This window comes from Erpetoichthys calabaricus, chromosome 13 (assembly GCF_900747795.2).
Source record: "Erpetoichthys calabaricus chromosome 13, fErpCal1.3, whole genome shotgun sequence".
Taxonomy (NCBI): domain Eukaryota; kingdom Metazoa; phylum Chordata; class Cladistia; order Polypteriformes; family Polypteridae; genus Erpetoichthys; species Erpetoichthys calabaricus.
The window spans coordinates 99,649,143-99,668,313 of NC_041406.2; the positions used below are offsets into that span (position 1 = coordinate 99,649,143).

The 19,171-nt window shown below is 42.4% G+C and overlaps 1 protein-coding gene across 4 annotated transcripts in view; it reads left to right on the forward strand.

Moving 5' to 3' along the window:
- The window catches only part of LOC114663785 (intermembrane lipid transfer protein VPS13B-like), a 908,960-nt gene extending 892,674 nt beyond the window's left edge, over window positions 1-16,286 (forward strand). For all 4 annotated transcript variants that reach the window (XM_051935847.1, XM_051935848.1, XM_051935845.1 and 1 more), the window contains exons 53-62: window positions 510-637; window positions 2,885-3,078; window positions 5,818-5,936; window positions 8,313-9,142; window positions 10,508-10,684; window positions 10,776-10,946; window positions 11,088-11,264; window positions 14,176-14,278; window positions 15,004-15,253; window positions 15,473-16,286. In XM_051935847.1, the coding sequence (XP_051791807.1) occupies window positions 510-637; window positions 2,885-3,078; window positions 5,818-5,936; window positions 8,313-9,142; window positions 10,508-10,684; window positions 10,776-10,946; window positions 11,088-11,264; window positions 14,176-14,278; window positions 15,004-15,253; window positions 15,473-15,727 (2,404 nt within the window). In that variant the 3' untranslated portion in view covers window positions 15,728-16,286. The remainder of the gene's footprint in view (window positions 1-509; window positions 638-2,884; window positions 3,079-5,817; window positions 5,937-8,312; window positions 9,143-10,507; window positions 10,685-10,775; window positions 10,947-11,087; window positions 11,265-14,175; window positions 14,279-15,003; window positions 15,254-15,472) is intronic.
- Window positions 16,287-19,171: the final 2,885 nt, after the last annotated feature.

The window sequence follows — 19,171 nt, forward strand, 5'->3', positions numbered from 1 at the left end:
AATATAATTTATACAGCTGTGCAAAACCGAATGGCATTATTTGGTATTCAAACGTTGGCTACGTGTTCTGTTTTTTCCTGCATCTTGTAATCATAAAAGTTCCAATTATTCCTGCTTCATTGTCTGCATGGCCTGACCAACGACTGTAACTCAGCAAAGGCCCGGCACAGACGTGAAAGAGCATTGGCAGTGAGGGTCGGTAAACTGCACAGCACCTCCAAATCAGTACAGTAGGGGGAGAAAAGAAAATAAGAAACACACAGAGAGGCTCCGCCATGAAGGAAAAAGAAGTGGTGGGACTTCAGGTGCAATTTGAACATTACGATCAACAGAGCCTCATGGGAAGACTGTGTTGTGCCAGGGTTAAGAGCAGAATTAAATTACACATTTCTGAAAGGCCAGCAGCTGTTCAAGATTGAATTCACATGTTCCTGTACTCGTTCCACTTCTCGGTTCTGTGCATGAAAGGACTGCTGCTGAACAGCTGCCATGTTTTTGCTTTCTTTCAGAGCTATCATCCTGACCAAACAAGAACATCTGGGAGTCGACTACATCCTGCTAAAAGAAGACCCCAGCCCCCGGATGATAATCACCAATAGGTGCTCGGTGCCATTCCTGCTGAAGGAGAACCTTAGAGGTGTTTGGTGACCTTTGTCTTTTCTTTTGTCTGGTCAGCTCTATAAGTCTAAGCCAGTGTGGGGACCCTTCAGACACCTTGAGCAGTCATGCGTTTTGAAGTAAATGTGTTGAGAACGTAAACATTTTCTATTATCTGGCTGTGGTACCTACAGAAATTTAAGACAGTCAAGTATTTCTCATTCCCCAACAGGCAGAACATTTAACATCTGATCTTCATGGCCAGCGTCCTCGAAGTCCTGATAATCTGCTCACCCTCATCGAGTTCATTGTTTTTTTTTGAGTGTTTGTTCGTGTAAAATTGACTGTCGGGAAGCACGTGTCTGACCGTGAACCGTAATCTCCAACGTGGTTACAGTCCCACATGTCTGTTGTGCACCAAGCCACAACGTTCAGAGGTTTTCAATATTACTGAAGAGGAAATGGAATCGTATTTGTTTTTTTATTTTTTTCAGTAAGAAAAATGCTGACAGTCCTTAAAGTTGCATACTTGACTGTCTTTTTACTTTTATATTAGATATATATACAGTAGAACCTCGAGATACGATCACCTCTGTATACGAGAAATTCAAAATACGAGGAAAGTATGAGCGAAAAATTGAGATCTAAATACGAGCATTGGCTCGCGTAACGAGCCACGAGCCAGGCTGTGGGTATAGCTCGCGGCTTAGCGAGGGGGCGTGGTAGCAGTTGCGAGCCGCGATCTGCGGTGTCTGCGTTTCTCACTTAAGTGCACAGGTGGGAAACTGCCCACATCCATGATTGTTCCTGTGGCTGATGGGCTGCAGCTGCCATGTCCTCCCCGCATATATAGAGAAGCGCGAGCCGGTTAAGGGGGAGAAAAAAAGAGAGAGAGAGAGAGAGAGAAGGCAGGCAGGCAGGAAGTCGGTGCAGGAGAGCGAGCGAGTGCAGGCTCGCGTGTAGCTGAACAGGCGAGCCAAACAGCTGAAGCAGGACGGTGTAGAGAAGGTCAGCTGCATTAAGAGTGTCTCGCCTGTTGCAGAGCCCGCAGGTGAGACGCTAACAGAGAAGAAGCACCGGGGATTGTCGTCTGTTTTTTAAAGACTGCATCCTTTTGACGTTTTAACCTCGTGTTAAAGGATTGTTATTCTTGTGTATTTTAAACCTCCACTTCACAACTGTTTTAAGGATTATTTATTTAAAGATTTATTGAATGCTCTACTGCACTTTGGACACCTGTTTTGATTCTTTTAATAATCAGTTATATTATTTACCAGTGTTATTTATTAAAGGTAGACTACAGTATATATAATTTATCAGTGTTATTTGTTAGGAAAATTGATTTTTATGTTAATATATTTGGGGTGCAGAACGGATTAACTGGATTTCCATTATTTTCAATGGGGAAGTTTGTTCTAGATACGAGAAATTCGCTATACAAGCTCAGTGCTGGAACGAATTAAACTCGTATCTAGAGGTTCCACTGTATATTTTATTAATTTATAAATTTGCCTAAGCTGAATGAGAACTGATCACACAGGCGGCGTGGTGGCTCTGAGACTAGGGATCTGCACTGGCAATCAGAAGGTTGCCGGTTTGAATCCCATAAATGCCAATAGGGACTCTGCTCTGTTGGGCCCTTGAGCCAGGCCCTTAACCTGCAATTGCTGAGCGCTTTGAGTAGTGAGAAAAGCGCTATATAAATGCAAAGAATTATTATTATTATTACTGTCACGCTGACACATTTCACAGACTGGTATTATACATATTTAAAGCCAATGGCATGTTAGGTGACTTCTAGCCATGGGCTTTGTCAGAAGAGCCGACTGCATGCGCTGATCTCGTTGCCCGCCCGTGTCAGTTTACTCAAATTCAGGTCACATTATGAGCCCGACACACTCGCCCCGAAGTTCAGCCAGTCTCGGCCACGTTTTTCTTTTTTCCATTCTGTTGTGGTATGTAAAAAGTAGTTGCTTTTTGATACATTTGAGAAAAATCTTCAAATCCTGTTTTTACTTTCTCATTCCAGGGTATTGAGTGTTGCTTTGATGAGGGAAAAAGTAAAGTGAAGTGATTTTAGTATAAGGCTGCAATATAACAAAATGTGAAGGGGCCTGAATAGTTTCTGAGGGCGCTGTATCTTATTCGTTTGCAGTACATTATATTAAGTACAACTTAATAGCAGAGTGGTATAAATGTGTTCTTCTTAGTTGTCCACATTGCTGTCATGTTGGACTGACTTAACACCTCAGATGTGTAATAATGCTTGTAATTCCGCTCTTTGCAGACTCGCCCAAGTTCAACATTCATTGCCGAACACTTCTGTCCAACTCCTCCGTACACTACGAGCTCTACCATCATGCCTCCAGCTTCCCAGACTGCAAGAGCAAGGATACTTTGCCTAGCATCTTGTTGAAAACTCCTTGCGCAGACAAAGAAGACTGGAGTAACGCCATCGACATCAACTGCCCCGGAACTCAGGTTAAGCAGGCTTTTGAGTTTGTTCATTTTTAACACACTGCTGCAGCAAAATGCAAATGTTAAAATCAAAATCAGAGCTTTAATTTCATTCAGGGAGGGACGAAAAGCGCTCCATCTTAAAAAGTAGCACATAGTGGGTGATCGTAGTGTGTTGGGGGCATATGGAGGGGACTGTGCGGTGTGGCATGGCGGTTGGGGCTTTGGGCTTCCAATCTTGAGGCTGTAGGTTCAAATCCAGCTGCTAACGCTGTGTGACCATGAGTGTGTCACGTCATCTGCCTCTTTGGACAAACAAAAGAAATGCAACCACTTGTATCTCAAATGTAAGTCGCCTTGGATAAAGGTGTCAGGCAAATAATAAGTAATAAGTTATACTAAAATAATGTACAGAATGCAAAACCAGCGATTGCAGTGTCTATGAACAGAGTGTCGACCTCAAGTGTCCTCCCTTTATTTTATGCTGTGTTTCTTGCCGTAGTCTCGCCTCTTGTCCGACATCAGGACCGTCTATTACCTTTATATCATTTAAGATGAACTCAGTCTTGCCCTGTCCACTCTCTCCTTTTCTTCATTTGTTTCCGCTTTACAAGTGCTCGCTATTCTTGAGAAGGCCCAATCTCTACAAGTCTTTTTAGTTTTGCTGTTTTTGTCAGGTTTGTATTATTCAAAGAATTTCTAGATTTTGTTTTGTGTACTGAATCCAAGTTCACATGAGACACTTGAAACTGGTTATGGCTGTTTGGAGGACCTTCTCCATTTGAGGTAACTCACCATGATGCCCACGCAGTGCATTCTCTGCAAACCGCTGTTAGGGAAATAAAGCGTTCAAGTCATTTTCTGACCTAGACTGTGAGAAGAATATCAGCAAGTTTTCAAGCTTCTCGTGACCAAAAAGGCTGACATTTTCTCTGAACTGTTTGGGAGCTGCAGCTTTCGTTTGGTTAGCCAAGTATGAAGATCCATGGAAGTAGTAGCCACGCTTTCTTTGACATCTCTCATGTCTTTTAGTGGAATCAGGAGGCTGAAAAAATGCCAGTGCTGAATCTCCCAGCTGCTTCTGTAATTCCAGACACTTAGTGTTTCTACTAGCAAAGATGCTGATAAAAATAAATCAAACTGCCATGGAGTCTTGTTGGAGTTAGTTTAGGTGTTGTGGAGATGCGACTTGCTGTGCAGTGAACTCCAATCAGCCCTCTTCTCACATTTCAGAGGTGACACACTGACGGGTAAATCTGCTTCCTGCTAGTCAGCCAGCAATGGATCTCGTTTATTCCACTGCTCTCCTTTCACTTCCAAAAATCGATTTTAGTGATGTAAGAGATATTGTCGAAAAGCACTACAGAACTAAAGCTTCAAAACTGTACAAAGGCTCGCCATTTTCTGTTAAAGAAGACCTTTAGAATTACCAATGTAATAAGCTTGTTAACGTTCTAATGGCAGTATGTTCAATTTCAGCTAGCCTGTCTTTTTATATTTTACTGGCTCCATTTTGACAGATCTATTTGATCTATATTTATCTATTCATCATTTATCTATGTATTGTTTCATTGTGTATAGGAATTAAGTTCCTGCCTTAAATCACACGATTATACAGCATTAGACGTTTATTAGAACTTAATTGTTATTTGAGCACATCATAGGTGTGTTGAGTTAAGCAGGTGCCATTGAATCGCTGTGTCTTCTTGAGTAGTGCCGACTCTCACACATGAACTCCGAGACCCTTTGGTAAGCTGTGCACGGATTTCAAGTGCCAACAACAAATAAATACGCTGCTAGAAATGCAAAGATAATTTGGTCACTCATCTCTTTTGATGGCTTGGATCCATTTACTTCATCAGTCAGAAAGCTGTGAAAAATCAAGTAAGGCTGTCTGTTTTGAATTTGAACACAGATGGCACCACAGAAGCTCCTGTTTCTCCATTGTCTTATATAATCAGAAGAGGCTTTGCCCTTTTGATGATGCCTCCCAGAACAAAAATCACAAAGGTGTGAAAATGGCTAATTCTGGATTCTCGAATGCTTCCCTGTGTTTTTCTGCAGCTCCATCTGCACAAACGGCTGCTTTTTTGCTGACATTCATTTTTCTTCACTTGGTGTGTGTTTCTCTGTCCCTCCGTCCACCGCGCACAGCCTGCCCCACCACTGAAAACAGGGAGCGAGGTGCGGACTCTGCTGGGTATGTCAGACTATGTGATTGCTCGTTAAGATTATGAAAATGGAGGCTATGACTGAATGTGTCATGGCCTTTAGTAGCCCTACTTTATCTTCCTAAAATATTTTATTTTTGTGTAGGAAGATGGTGTTTTGCCATATGTAGCCTTCCTTTTCAGCAAAATCAGACAATTTCCAAAACTGGAGGTTGCTTCTCAAACTGACGTCACATACCAAAGTGTGTGGACACGTGTCCTACTAAACAGATGAAAGGATAAAATAACTTGTAAGTAACAAGTTAGTCAAAGTTAAAAAGTTGAACAAAACTGGTAAATGTGCTTAGAACCTGACAGAGGGATTTGCTTGGCAATGAACTTGAACAGGAAGTTCTCCCATGACGGACACTGGCCGTGCAGGAATAACTGGAAGTTTGTGGGACCCTGAGGATGCTTGTGCGCAGGCCGAGTTTCCTGTATTATTTATTTTCCCGTCTGTGTGACAGGGCACTGGCATCTAATGACCCTAAATGACACAGAAATGAATTTTGTCAGTGGATTTCAATTAAGACGTTTTGTTGCTGTTTGCCAGGTGGTCTTTCTAACGGGATACGGCTGCCTGTATGTGGATGTGCTTCACCACTGCAGCACAGTGACGCTCATCCTGTCACCCAAGGGACGGGCAGAGGCAGCCATCACTACCTTTCCCAGGTAAGCTACCAAACTATCTTGCTATTTTGTGAAGCACCAAACAACAAATGTTAGATAAGGTAGGCCTGGCATAACAGTCGGGTCCAGTCAGCGACTAACTTAACTGATATGAAAGTCAAACGCATTTCACATTTTTCATTTACTGCCAACGCTACATACAGGGTCTATAAAAAGTATTCACTGCATGGGAAGTTTTCATATTTTATTGATTTACTGCACGGTTTCTTAAACTATGGGTCGCAACCCAAAATGGGGTGCCACCATTGGGTCACAGTTATGGTTAGTGAAGTGGGTTGCTGTGGGTTGTTTCAGCAATCGATATTGTTCTGATGATCATTCATGAATCCCCCCCCAAATCGATGGATCACAAATCTCCAACAGGGATTTGCTACAGGGAACCAAATACCTGACAATCATCTGTGCGTCAAAAAAGGAATGGTCTCAAAGACTGAATCACAACCAAAACACAAAGCTTAAGAAGCCCTGATTTACAACATTGAACCACTGACACTGATCAGCAGAAAATGACTCTTTAATGTCAACTTGAAAACAGATCTCTGTATAGGGGTCCAAATTAATTAATTCTATAGAAAACACAAAATAAGTGACGACGTACAAATCCAACCCCTTCAAGTCCACACCTTTGGCAGCCATGCCAGGCTTGAGTCTGTGTGCCCAGGTCAATCTCTCTCTGTCAGTTTTGCACGTCTCCATTCTGACATTTCTTCTTTGTAAGACTGCGGGGGGGATTGAGAGTTAAGACCCCCTGTCATGTCCAGCCAGACTCTTCACAGGGTTGACATCTGGGCTCTGACTCGGCCACTTATGGACACGGGCATTGTTGTTTTAAAGCCATTCCTGCACAGCTTTGGCTTATGTTTGAGGTTGTTGTTTTACTGAAAAACAAATCTTCTCCCAAGGTGCAGGTTTTCCTCCAGACTTTTCCTGTATTTTTCTTCCTTAAATGTACCCTCACAAGCCTTACACGGCCTGGTGCGGCGTAGAATCCCCACATCATGATGATGCCACCCCCATGCTTCACAGTGGAGATGACATTTTTTGACAATGTGCAGTGTTCAAACATGGCATTTATTCTGAGGGCCAAAGCTCTTCTCAAGCCGTAGAACTTCAGTGTCCCATGTATCTTCTGACAAATTCTGGCCGAGATGTAATGTGCATTTTTCTCTTTGTCCTTCTCCCATAAATCTGTGACTAGTGAAGCAACCAGAGAACAGTTGTTTGCACAGTCTCTCCAACCTCAGCCACTGTAGCTCGTAGCTCCTTCTGAAGTCTTGTAGGTCTCATTTGCTCATTGGTCTTCATGCAGTTTTTGTGGAGAGCCTGCACTGAGCAGATTAACAGCTGCCCCGTACTCTTTTGTCTTTTCCTCATTTTAGCTGGATATTCAGTGACTTGGATATTTTCGTGTCTCCATCTCCTAACTTGTGCTTTTCAATCACCTTTACATGAAGTTGCTTGGGATGTTCTTTTGTCTTCATTGTGTAGGTGAGGCCACCATACTGACTTGCCATAAGCATGACCTTCTAGGAAAGGCGGCATTTATACTGAAGTCAACTGAAACCCCAAACAGGTGATCTAAACCCATCTGCCTTCACCACAGACGATTTAGGGCTGTCATATTAAAGGGGTGGTGTGTACGGGATCAGTTATTTTGTTTTATAAAGCTTGTGGTCCCACACAATTTCACATTAAAGAGTCTTTTTCTGTTGATCAATGTCCAAAAAGTCAAATTAAATTCACTGTGATGCAATGTTTTATAACAAATAACAATAAAATCTGCAAACTTCCCAGGGGTGAGTTCTTATTATGAGAACTGTAAACACTCCTGTAGGAACACTTTAAAGGTCCACCGTACAATCCTGGCTTGGTGTCAGTGGAATATCCGACGTGTGTAACAGGACATCTCTTTGCACAGTTAATTCATTAGTTTTCAGAGCAGTCCATATACCAAATCAATAATGTGCTCTCCAAGTGGTGCTTTTGATGCTAATCACATTTTTGCCGATTGCAGTGTTGTCCAGTGTAGAGGTCTCGTACACAAAGTGTCATTGTTACCAAACTCTGCCCTTGCAGTCGTAGTTCTTTGTGTCAGACCTCTGTGCCGCTCTTCTCAGTCCTCTCAGGTGTTTGTGTCCTAATGTTTATGAGGGTCTGCAGTACCTGAGCACACACCACACCCTGACTGGCCGTTCTAAGGCTCCCCCACATTGCTTGTTTACCAGCAAACAGGTTGAAAATGAACGGGGGGTGTCTGTCCTCGAAGCAGTAGTAGGAGTTGTGTTATATTATTAAAATCTGATCTCTCTGACCAACAGCACTGTGTATTCTGTTTTTTTTTTTTTTTTTCACCCCCAGAGCTATGAAGCCAGTGGTTGCATTCAGGGTGCTTTTCAGCGAGGTGGGTCTGGTGGTGCGCGATGACATCACGAACCATAAGGTGTCAACTGAGCTGCTACGGCTGACCCTCGCCAAGATCCTGCTCAACATGACCCCAGCACCAGAAAGCTCCAAGTTCTCCCCACCAGAATTTAGCGTGGTGGCCTCAGAGGTGCTCTCTGAACTGTACACATTGGAGGTGTGCATTGGAAGCCTACAGTTGGACAATCAGCTCTACAACCGAGCCAGCTTTCATTTTCCTGTGTTACTCTGCCAGGAGCAGAAAGCCGACATCACACAATGGACTCGTGACTCCAATCCAGCTCTCTCTCTGAGGGGTCTCCAGGAGTACAGGGAAAGTTGCTTTATGCAGGTGTGCCTCATGCTCTCTCACACTTGCAGCTTTGCTTACGGTGTCGACGAAGTGACATTTGAGCTGAAGCCCGCCAGGCTTTATGTGGAAGACACCTTTGTTTACTATATCAAGACGCTTTTCCACACATACATCCCTGACAGACTGCTTCACGGTAACCCAGGGAAGGTTTCTGGCTCTTCAGCATGGCTGCAATGTCCTGAGCAAGTAGAGCAGTCCCTCAGAGCACTGGTCCACCCTGTGAAGCTACAGAAGTTAACTCTTCAACCAGTCAACCTTCTGGTTAGCATTCATGCCTCGCTGAAGCTCTACATTGCCTCTGATCACACGCCCCTGTCTTTCTCTGTGTTTGAAAGAGGGCCCATCTTCACCACTGCCCGGCAGCTCATCCATGCCCTTGTGATGCACTATGCAGCAGGAGCGTTGTTCCGTGCCGGTAAGTCCCACCCTTCTGCTAATCATTCAGGAATAACTGCTTCAGAAAGGCTTGTGTGCCACCAAGGACAGCACCATACGTCTAAAGGGTTGTGGATGCTGCTGGTCATGTTGTGTAGGAGCTGCGCATGGTGGAAGAAGCTAGATTGTTCTTTTGATTGGAACAAACCTTTCCTGTTTTATTGTCCTTTCATGATTTTGAATTCTCCCATAGAGATTTGCAGTGATTGCTGACTTTGAAACTGTGTTAAACTTTTAAACTGCATAACATTTGTTTATACATTTCACTGTAAACCACCTGCAGTCATCTTGGACAAACAGAGTAACATTCTGGTGTTCCAGCTTATCTTGTTGTGCTCTGGATAGTGTCCAGTAAATGCACGGCCCTAAAAGTCAGTGACGGACATTGAGTAACAGAAAAAAAATGTTTATTCCGCCTTATTTCCTGGAGTCATTTTTGTCGACTTTTCCTCCTAACTTTGTCAGGGCTTCTTTGCCAGTTCCCTGTCACGTTGTGTTAGACTGCTTGGTGTGAGTGGACAGCGTGTGGCTTCGGGTAGACTGAATAAAGACCGTACAAAAGTGAGGGTGGAATCCTTGTATTGGATATTACATTTTGGAGAAGAAGGTGCAAGCATTAAGAACTTTAAAAATTTAGTGAACAACAGAAGAGCCTTCAGTCCATCAGGCTTGTTCGTTTAGCTAAGCGGTCCCAATGTCTCACGCAGGTACTTTTAGTAAAAGCTATTTGTGGCATTATTTCTAGAAGCGTGACTGCTTTACAGCATTTGTTTTGCAAGAGCCCAAGAATTTGGCACAGCACTGTTTGTTTCATATGCTGTTATGTCCGCCTCATGAGTAATGTTACATATATAGCAACAGAAAAATTTAATGGAACATAAAGGCTCTCCTGAGCATTTCATGCAGAATCCTCTAACAGTGGTCCTCCTTGATATAAAATGTTGATTGTGAGGAGATTCAAGCCATCAGCTTGAGATAGAAATTAATGTTGACATTCTGGTCATAGCATTGTAAGTCATGTGGAGTTTTTTTACTGTTTGAAATTTGTAGCTCTAAAAATCCCAAAAACACACAACGCGGTTTTTACTTAGTAAATCTCAGTTATTACAGGCATGATTTTGTTCTTTTGAAATGATATCCAAAATTGAAGTTGTAACACAGAATGATCAGTGTTTTTGATAGTCATACAGATACTGTGAAAATGTAATAAACGCTTTCTGCACTGAGCAGAAGACTCACATCTGCATCACAATCTGCGGCATTTATGCACACCACTGGTCCATCCTGACCTCAACAAGTTTATTTGAGCTCAATTTATTTTTTCTTCTTTATTTCCCAATTCCAGGCTGGGTTGTTGGCTCTCTAGAAATCTTGGGGAGCCCGGCGAGTCTAGTCAGGAGTATAGGCAACGGTATTGCGGACTTCTTCAGGCTTCCTTATGAAGGGCTGACTCGAGGCCCGGGGGCTTTTGTGAGTGGAGTGTCCCGGGGCACCACATCCTTCGTGAAGCACATATCCAAAGGTACGACTTCATGAATCAAGAGGAGCTCATTGTTGTGTCTGTTACACAGATGGGTGGGCAAAGTGCTGAGAGAGCTGTGTGTCATTTTCAGGCACCTTGACATCAATTACCAACTTGGCCACCAGTCTGGCACGAAACATGGACCGTCTGTCTCTGGATGAGGAACATTACAACCGGCAGGAGGAGTGGCGACGGCATCTCCCGGAGAGCCTGGGAGACGGCTTGCGGCAGGGCCTGTCTCGTCTAGGGATCAGTTTGTTAGGTCAGTCCTTGTAACCTCATTGGGATTTACAGGTTAAAGCATTTGGTGTGCGGTAGAATCTTAAAAATCAGACGAGAGCCAAAGCAGGTAAATCATGTTGAAAAGACCAAACAAACTGACATGTGCTTTGCTTTGCTTTAGGAGCGATTGCCGGAATCGTAGATCAGCCCATGCAGAACTTCCAGAGGACCTCTGAGACACAAGGATCAGCAGGTAGCAAAGCCAAAGGCGTCATCTCAGGAGTCGGGAAAGGAATTGTTGGTGTTTTCACCAAACCGATTGGAGGGGCAGCGGAGTTAGTCTCCCAGACAGGATATGGTGAGTGCATTTCAGTTCTTATACAGGGGAACAACGCTCCACCCTTGTGACTTCCCAAAAACCCACTCCAATACTGCCAAAGCACAAGGAATGACCAATAAGTGTTACATAATCCCAGAGTTTCCAGTGCTATTGAAACAATACAGGCAATTTAAAGAATGGGGTAAGCAGACAGTGACGCCTTTATGAGGAGAGACAACATTTCTTTTGACAACTTTGGCCAGTTTAATCTCTGAAGGCGATGGCACAATTATGCGTACCACTTTAAAAGCCCTTCTACAGTTGTGCTCATTATTATTGGCACCCTTACATTTTAGGTATTTCACGTACAGCGTCTCAAAAAAGTGGGCAGAAAGTTAGAAGAAATAGGTAGTCTGCCCTGCAGTAAACTGGCCTGGCCTCACATGACAGGAATGAACTAATAAATGACGTGAGTTAACCAATACAAGATGGTGTTATTCTCTTAATAATTATTATTTTCCTTCCCTGTTCTTTACTGACAATTCCAAAGGACCATCAGTAAAATTATTATCACCAACATAGAGAGAACTTGCCAATCCTGTTTTCACAGTTAGCAATGTTATCAAGAAATGTGCTGCTTATGGAATTGTCAAAAACTGCCTAGGATGTGATGTAATATGAATATTGATCAAAAAAAATCTTTGAAGGTTGGTGCGAACTGTTGGGAAAAACAGCACATAAAACATCTAGAGGTTTAAACCAATCAGAAGTAGTCTAGAGTGATGGGTTCAACCAATGCCATAATCAGCACACAACACCAAGAAAAGCTTTAGGGGCATTTGGGCCAATGAGGACCTGACAGTTGAAAGACAAACCTAACATTACATGACTGATCTTTGCCCAGGCCTACAATGAAACCAAAATACAGCTGTTTGGCAATACAAACTAGATTTTGTTTATAGGTGATGAAAAGTACGGCCTGCCTACAGTTTAAATGTAGTGGAGGTTCCATAATGTGGCGCTGCTTCTGGTGGCTGAAAGCCTTGAAAGTATCAAGAGATCAAGATGATCATGAGGGCATTTTAGGGCAGAACATGCTACCTACTGTTTGGCTGAAAGATCAGGGTCCCCAGCAGGGAAGTGACTCGAAACACACATCCCAAAGCACAAAAGAATCATTAAAAAAAGTTAAAGTAATTGAAATGTAAAAGTAATCCAGCAGACATTCAAAAGCTTGAACAAACTGCAATGGGAAGAGTGAGAAGCTAACAGCTGAAAAGTGCATGAAGGTTATAGATTGCTACACGAAACATTCGAAGGCTGCTGTCATTGAAAGTGTTGTGCAGCCAAGTATTAAGGAATAGTACCTTTAATACTGAAAAGGTCTTATTTTGATTTTTGTCTGTGTAAAAAATAAATGCAGTCTGATCGGGCGTTTTTTGCTGTATAATTTTGGACATCCTATTAAAATATTCTGATGATCAAAGGTTGTTATATTTCCTATTGTTTTAGATGATATTGTACATGGTATAACTAAAATGAGAGGGTGTCAATAATGTTGACCACAACTGTATAACCCAAAAGTGTGTCTCTGACCCTGGTCCATCTGGTTTGGGGATCACAGTTGAAGGACTCGTTAGAAATGAGACAAAATTTAATTGTACCAAAGTTCATGATAGAAAATATTGTCAATATGAAATCTTGTCTTGTGTATTGAATGACATAACCACTGACTGAACTGAAACACAAAGGCAATCCAAAGCATCTTTTGTTGAAAGCAGTTGATGTACAATTCTAATTAAAAAACAGAACTAGGGTACAGCATGGCCAGTTACGTGAAAGTGAAACAGACGCCATGAAGGTTTAGTGCTTTGTACTTGCACTTCATTTAGTGAGTTGCATCATCTGTCAGGTACCGCAAACCACAACATTGTTTCTTAGGTGCACCACTCCACCCACAGGATTGTTTCAGATTGAAATTTATCGGGACCACCAAAAGAGAAACTTATTTTATGGGAACAGTTCTCATGATGCCCTCTAATGCTACTGAGAGCAGCAAGCTGAAGTTAATGACACTCTCACAAGCCACTGATGTGAAAACGAGTGGTGGAGACACTGATGACATCTGTGACCCGTTAAAGCAAGAAGGAATTACTGAGTAGAGGACCTCCCATTGCTCTCAATAGGTGGACAGAGAAAGCCGCCAAGTGCCCAGTGCTTGCCTTTTTGGTCAGATGACATCTCTGGTGTCTGTAGCCAGCGAGTCAGGGGGTCTCAGCTTCTTGTTGACATTCACATTTTTTTTTTTAATTAAATACTGTATATAACATTATAAGTTCTTCTTAGATCTGGTCAGGACGCACAGCTAACAGGTCAGTAAGGTGTTCAAGCAGGAAGTTAAAGAAGTGCCATTGTTGGAGCAGTGTGTGACATTAACTCGGAAAACAAAAACATGCATTCACATTTGGATGGTTTGGCACTGCAGTAACTTTAAAATTACATTATTACAGTGCAAAGATTGTTTTACATTAAAACTTGTGTATTTGTGCACTGAGTTCCATTGACTTTGCAGTGATTTATGAATATCTAATAGCCCATTTATTTTATGAAAATTTCTTCTCTTGGGAATATTGTAGGATTAAGCCTGAATTAAAATAAAATTTTTTATCTTGTCCTTACCTGTCATTCATGTTTATTTTTCCATACCTTTTTTTTGTTGTGACCATTTAAAATATTTTAAAGCTAATTTGCTCTTATTTTATACAGAAAATGTTTTTTTTCTGACACTCCTGTACTGCTGGTTGTGCCCACAGCTGAACATCAGAGCCCCTCACTCTTTGGCACAAGCACTGGCTCAGTGTTGTTTATTTCCTGTCGTGTGTCACCAGCACCGTGTGATTGTGATAATGTAAATGACGACGGCGGCGGTGTGTTTTGTCATTGTGCACAGGTATTTTACATGGGGCAGGACTCTGTCAGCTTCCCAAGCAGCTCTACCTACCGATTGAAGGGCAGGCCACACAAGCCTCAAACAGCCATTTGAAATACGTCTGGTAAGCTCTCATTGCCTTTGATATCCACATAAAAGCAATTTGTGTGCAGGCTCACCAAGATCTACCACGGTTGAGCAGTGAAGCTCCTGTGGGAAGACCGGCTAGTGTTGAAAACCCTGTGTCAAGCGCCACATTTGATCGGGTCCAGTCAAGAGTAAAGTGGATGGTAATTGACAGCTTCTGAATGCGCATCTTATGAACGTCTATTAATATTGTCAAGTAAGTTAAGACCCCAGTTAACATGAGGGCATCTCCATTTGTATGTTTCAGTCCTCACTCTGCAGTGACAAATGGCAGTTTTCGCAGACCTTCATATTGCTGTGAGCATTCGTTGCCATGTGAGGGGTGCCAGAGGGGTTCAGGTCAAAATAGCCCAAAGTCCGTCCTGTAGAAATAAGATAAAAAAAATAATAATGCATCACCATGCCATTGCTTGCTTCTCCACCTACAATGGGGAGGATGGAGGGGGGGGGGGGGGCTACGTTCATTTTACATTTCCTTGAATTTTCTTGCTTCTTATTCTGCTGTTCAAATTCAGCATATATTTCTGGGAAAGGAATATCACCAGAAAATGCAGCCCAGGTGAGCTGGAAACGTCACCTCTGCCAGTCATCTGCATTTGTAAGAGAATAGGTACCCCTCTCGTTTGCTTAAGGAGCGCCGTCTGCTGTGTTCCCTGCTTGGTTAGACTGTATGTTGCAGTAAATGTATTTTGTGTCAAACAGGAAAATGCTGCAGTCCTTGGGGAGGCCAGAGGTGTCCATGGCCCTCGACGTGATGATCGTCAGCGGCTCGGGTCAGGAACACGAGGGATGTCTGCTGCTAACTTCAGAGGTGCTTTTTGTGGTCAGCCTCAGCGAGGACACACAACAGCAGGCCTTCCCAGTCACGGAGGTTGATTGTTTCCAGGACCCAGACCAGGACACTCAGCTTAGGGTGGTGCTAAAGCAGCAGCGAGTGGCGTGTGACGTGGAGGTAAGTAATAAAGGCCTACACCCTGCTGGTGATAACCTGAGTAGTTTTTGGGTCACCTGTTTGCCCCCTCAATCATATACATATGAAGCCAAGTGGTTTGGCCTGTTATGGCAGAGTGCATGCAACACACAAGCACTCTCAGGCGCTGTGTCGTGATCAGCAAGTACTCCTATTCTAACGGATTAAATCATTAGCTTCCATTGTGTGTTCTTCCCATAGGTTGAGGGTGCAAGAGAGAAACTTTCTGAACAGCAGTATAACCGACTTGTGGACTACGTGACCAGGACAAGCCAGCACATGGTGCACGGCAGCAGCTGTAGCCTCCCTTCAGAGCAGTCTCCGCTGGCGCCTGTTGAACCCCCGCCTAACACCATCAAGACATACAAATATCTAGTGGAGCCGCACTGTGCAACAGTCTTTGTCAACAAGTTTGCAATGGTCAAGAACAAGGCCCTGAGGAAAGGGTTCAACTAAATGAACTTGTTCTTTCAATTCAAACAAACTACAAAAAAACACGAGAATGAGCTCTGCAGGCCTAGGAAAAAGTGAAACCACCAAGGGTTTTAGAATGGGGCTTGTGGTGGGAGTAGTGAACAGTGGCCACCCAAGAGCTCAGGATCTTTTAACAGTTTCTTCTGCAGTATGACTGTGCTGAAGTCGCCAGCCGTCACATATGTATCAGGTGGGAGGCGGTGCGCTGATTCACAGACGTCATTCATACAGTTTTTAGTTGCTGCTGTCAGGTTTTTAACTCACTGAACTTGTAAAGAAGATTCCAAAGGAACAAAACTAGTGTGTAATAACAGAATATGTGGCCGTTTGTGGGGCTGCATTATTTTTTAAATAATCTATTGAGGTTTACTGCTTTTTGAATTGAAGAAAATGAAGAATGAAATGAGTGCCTTTCCTGTAACCTTCACTTTGTACAAATGTGGGACTGCCCTTCCAGATCATGTATAACTCAAGTTTGTTTTATAATTCTAAAAAGAGTCAGAGATATTTAAAAGAAATCACTAATAAATGGTAAGAATGACCCTTGTGTGTCCACTTTTTCATTTATGCAGGAGTCATTTATCTTAGATGAATATGGTGTGTCTGTCCATCGAGTACACACTTCCAAGGTTACAGGGTGTTGCCTAAAGAGCCAATAACAACAGCGGCAGGCCCCAGCACTGAAGCGCCAGCCTTGGAATGATGGGACAGTTGCTGTGACGCCATCTGACATTTACAAGTGTCACCCTATCAGATAAATCAAGAAAATCACTTGAATAGCTGTCTGTCATCAAAGGTGCCCCAAAAAGCGTCAATGATATTTAGGTTTCATGTCCCATCTAGGATTTTTTTTTTCTTGACACTGTTGGGTTTCGGCTATTTGTTGTCCTGAATTGGAATAAACAGGTTCAGAAAATGGTTGTTGATTTAGTAAGCACTGAAAGGATCTGCCAGCAGGCGTGTATTTGCAGCCCTCAATGACTGACTGACTGACTGACATTTTCTGCTGTGCACCATTCCAGAAATGTTTGCTGCCCTCTTGTGAAAGAATCAAGCAAGTAGCTCTTCAGTTGAAACCTACATCATTGTTTTTTCACGAAGTGTGATTAACTCCAAATTGTACAGCAGAATTGCTAAAGACGAAAGTCTCCGATAGTGTAGTGTTGTTGTGTTAGACCCTTGCTGTTTCTAGTTATTCAAAGCAAACTGGCATCAGCAGAATTGAACTATGACTGTGGACTGACGTAGGTCAACTTATACAGCGTTTCTTTTTCATGTGCTGTAAGCTGAAGTGCACTGAACAAAAAACAAAAAAAGAACTCTCTACCAGGGTTCAAATTAAGCAGGTCACTCTGCCCAATGTAGAGTGGACTACAATCCAACAATCACTCGTGCCATTTTTTCCCCCCACTAAAGGCAGAAACCAGAAGCATGCTACAGTTACACGTTTTCAAAAGTAGTATTTGTCACATCTTTGTTAAAGGCAATGAAAACAAATAGCATGCAACACTTGTTTACTTCACCTTCTTGCTCTAATGAAATGTCAAGCTCAGACTACATTGTCCACCATGATATAATTTTGCATAAAAAGCAACTACTGCACTAAAAGTTGATTGTACTATCAAGAGTATGTAAAAGGCATGCAGAATACAAAGCTTTAAATAGATTAGAAAATCTGAATCAGTTTTGCTCAGCGCAGAGGAAAACACTTCAGCGGATCGTAAAGACTGCCCAGCAGATCATCGGCTGCTCTTTACCCTCTCTGGATGTACTGCACAGCTCTCGCAGCATAAAGAAAGCAGAAAATATCTTAAAAGACTCCTCACATCCCGCTCATGACATATTCCAACTGTTGCCTATACGAGCCTCAAAACAAAGACTAACAGACTGAAAAACAGTTTCTACCCTGTTACTATTAGGGTACTGAATGCCACCTCAACACCTCCAATGCAGCAGTGCAATAGATGACATCTTTGTGCAATTAAGGTCTTATGTTGAATGTTTGTGTTCTACCTTATTTCTTCTTATCCTTTTGTAATTATATTTATTTATATTTTGACACCGCTGGGATTGCACCTAATTTTGTTGTATTTGTTACAATGACAATAAAGATATTCTGATTTTGCAAGACTGACATAAAAACACAAAAGAGCTACGAGACTGACAGTAAGACGTAGTGCAACAAGCAGTGAGAAGAGAAAAAAAAACAGTGGAGTGGGGCTCAGTTAAGTGAAAAATAAAAAGGTGCAACGGAAGAGTTTAACAAAATAAGGGGAGGAGGTGCCCATGCTTTAAAATGTACATATGCTGGCAGACAGAATGTAAATGTCACGCTGGCACTGAACCACTGAAGGAGAACTCAGAATCGCCAATAAATGTCACCTGTGGACACTTTAACCCATACAAGTCTGGGTGCAAGTGAGTCCTGTGATGGACTGGCATCCCATCCAGGGCTGACACTGCTGGTGATGCTATAGATGGCCTATTGTTGTCATGTTTTGACTCTCACCATGTTTGGTACATGCAGCAGAGTTGATACTCATGGCATATTGAAAGGATTTTGCAGCAAGGTCAGGGTTTTCTCATCCATATTTTTTGGGATACTTGCATAATCCATCTGATTCTCGCACGGTTTAGTGTTTTGTTTTTTTAAGAAAATTAACCTACAGTGTGATGAGTAGTAGAACCACAATGTCTGTAGTTATAATTTAGTTTATTAATCTGCTTATACAGTCCTGACACAAAAGGTACACAAGAGAAAAAACATTTCACATATCTTGGGGAATTTTTTTAACACACGTTTTGTTGATTTTGGCTGCAGTACCAAGAGTGTCCACAAGGTGTCTCTATAACCCATGCATTGCATGGAGACCCTCGGCATATTGCTTTCAGAATACTTTTGCATTATATTATTCTGTTGAATCATGTACATTTGTATTACTTGTTAACGTGTTTGTGATTTTTTTTTAAACTTATTAATGCTGCAATAAAACGCAAGACATAACATTATTTAAAATTTTTTCATTTCTATTCTGAACCACTAAATAAAACACTACAGTTTTTAATTGTTGCCATATTTACCAGTATTTTATGGGTATACCCTTGCCAGGTTTTGAAGGCCCAGAATAAATTATCTCTTCATTTCCAGCTTATTTGCCCTTCCACATGAACAAGAAAAGTTTTTTGCTTAAGGGTCACCTTCTTTTTATACCAAAAGCCACAGAAGTCACAATGCAGCGTTAACATGCATAATATTGTCAGCCCATTATCCCAGTACAGTGTCACAGGGCATAAAGTAGAAACCAACTCTAGAAGGGATGGTAGTCTACCGCAGGACCCACACCCCTCGACACTAAGATGAGGACAGTTTAGAATTACCAATTCACCTAACACACAAGTAAGGGGGATATGGCAAAACACAGCCTG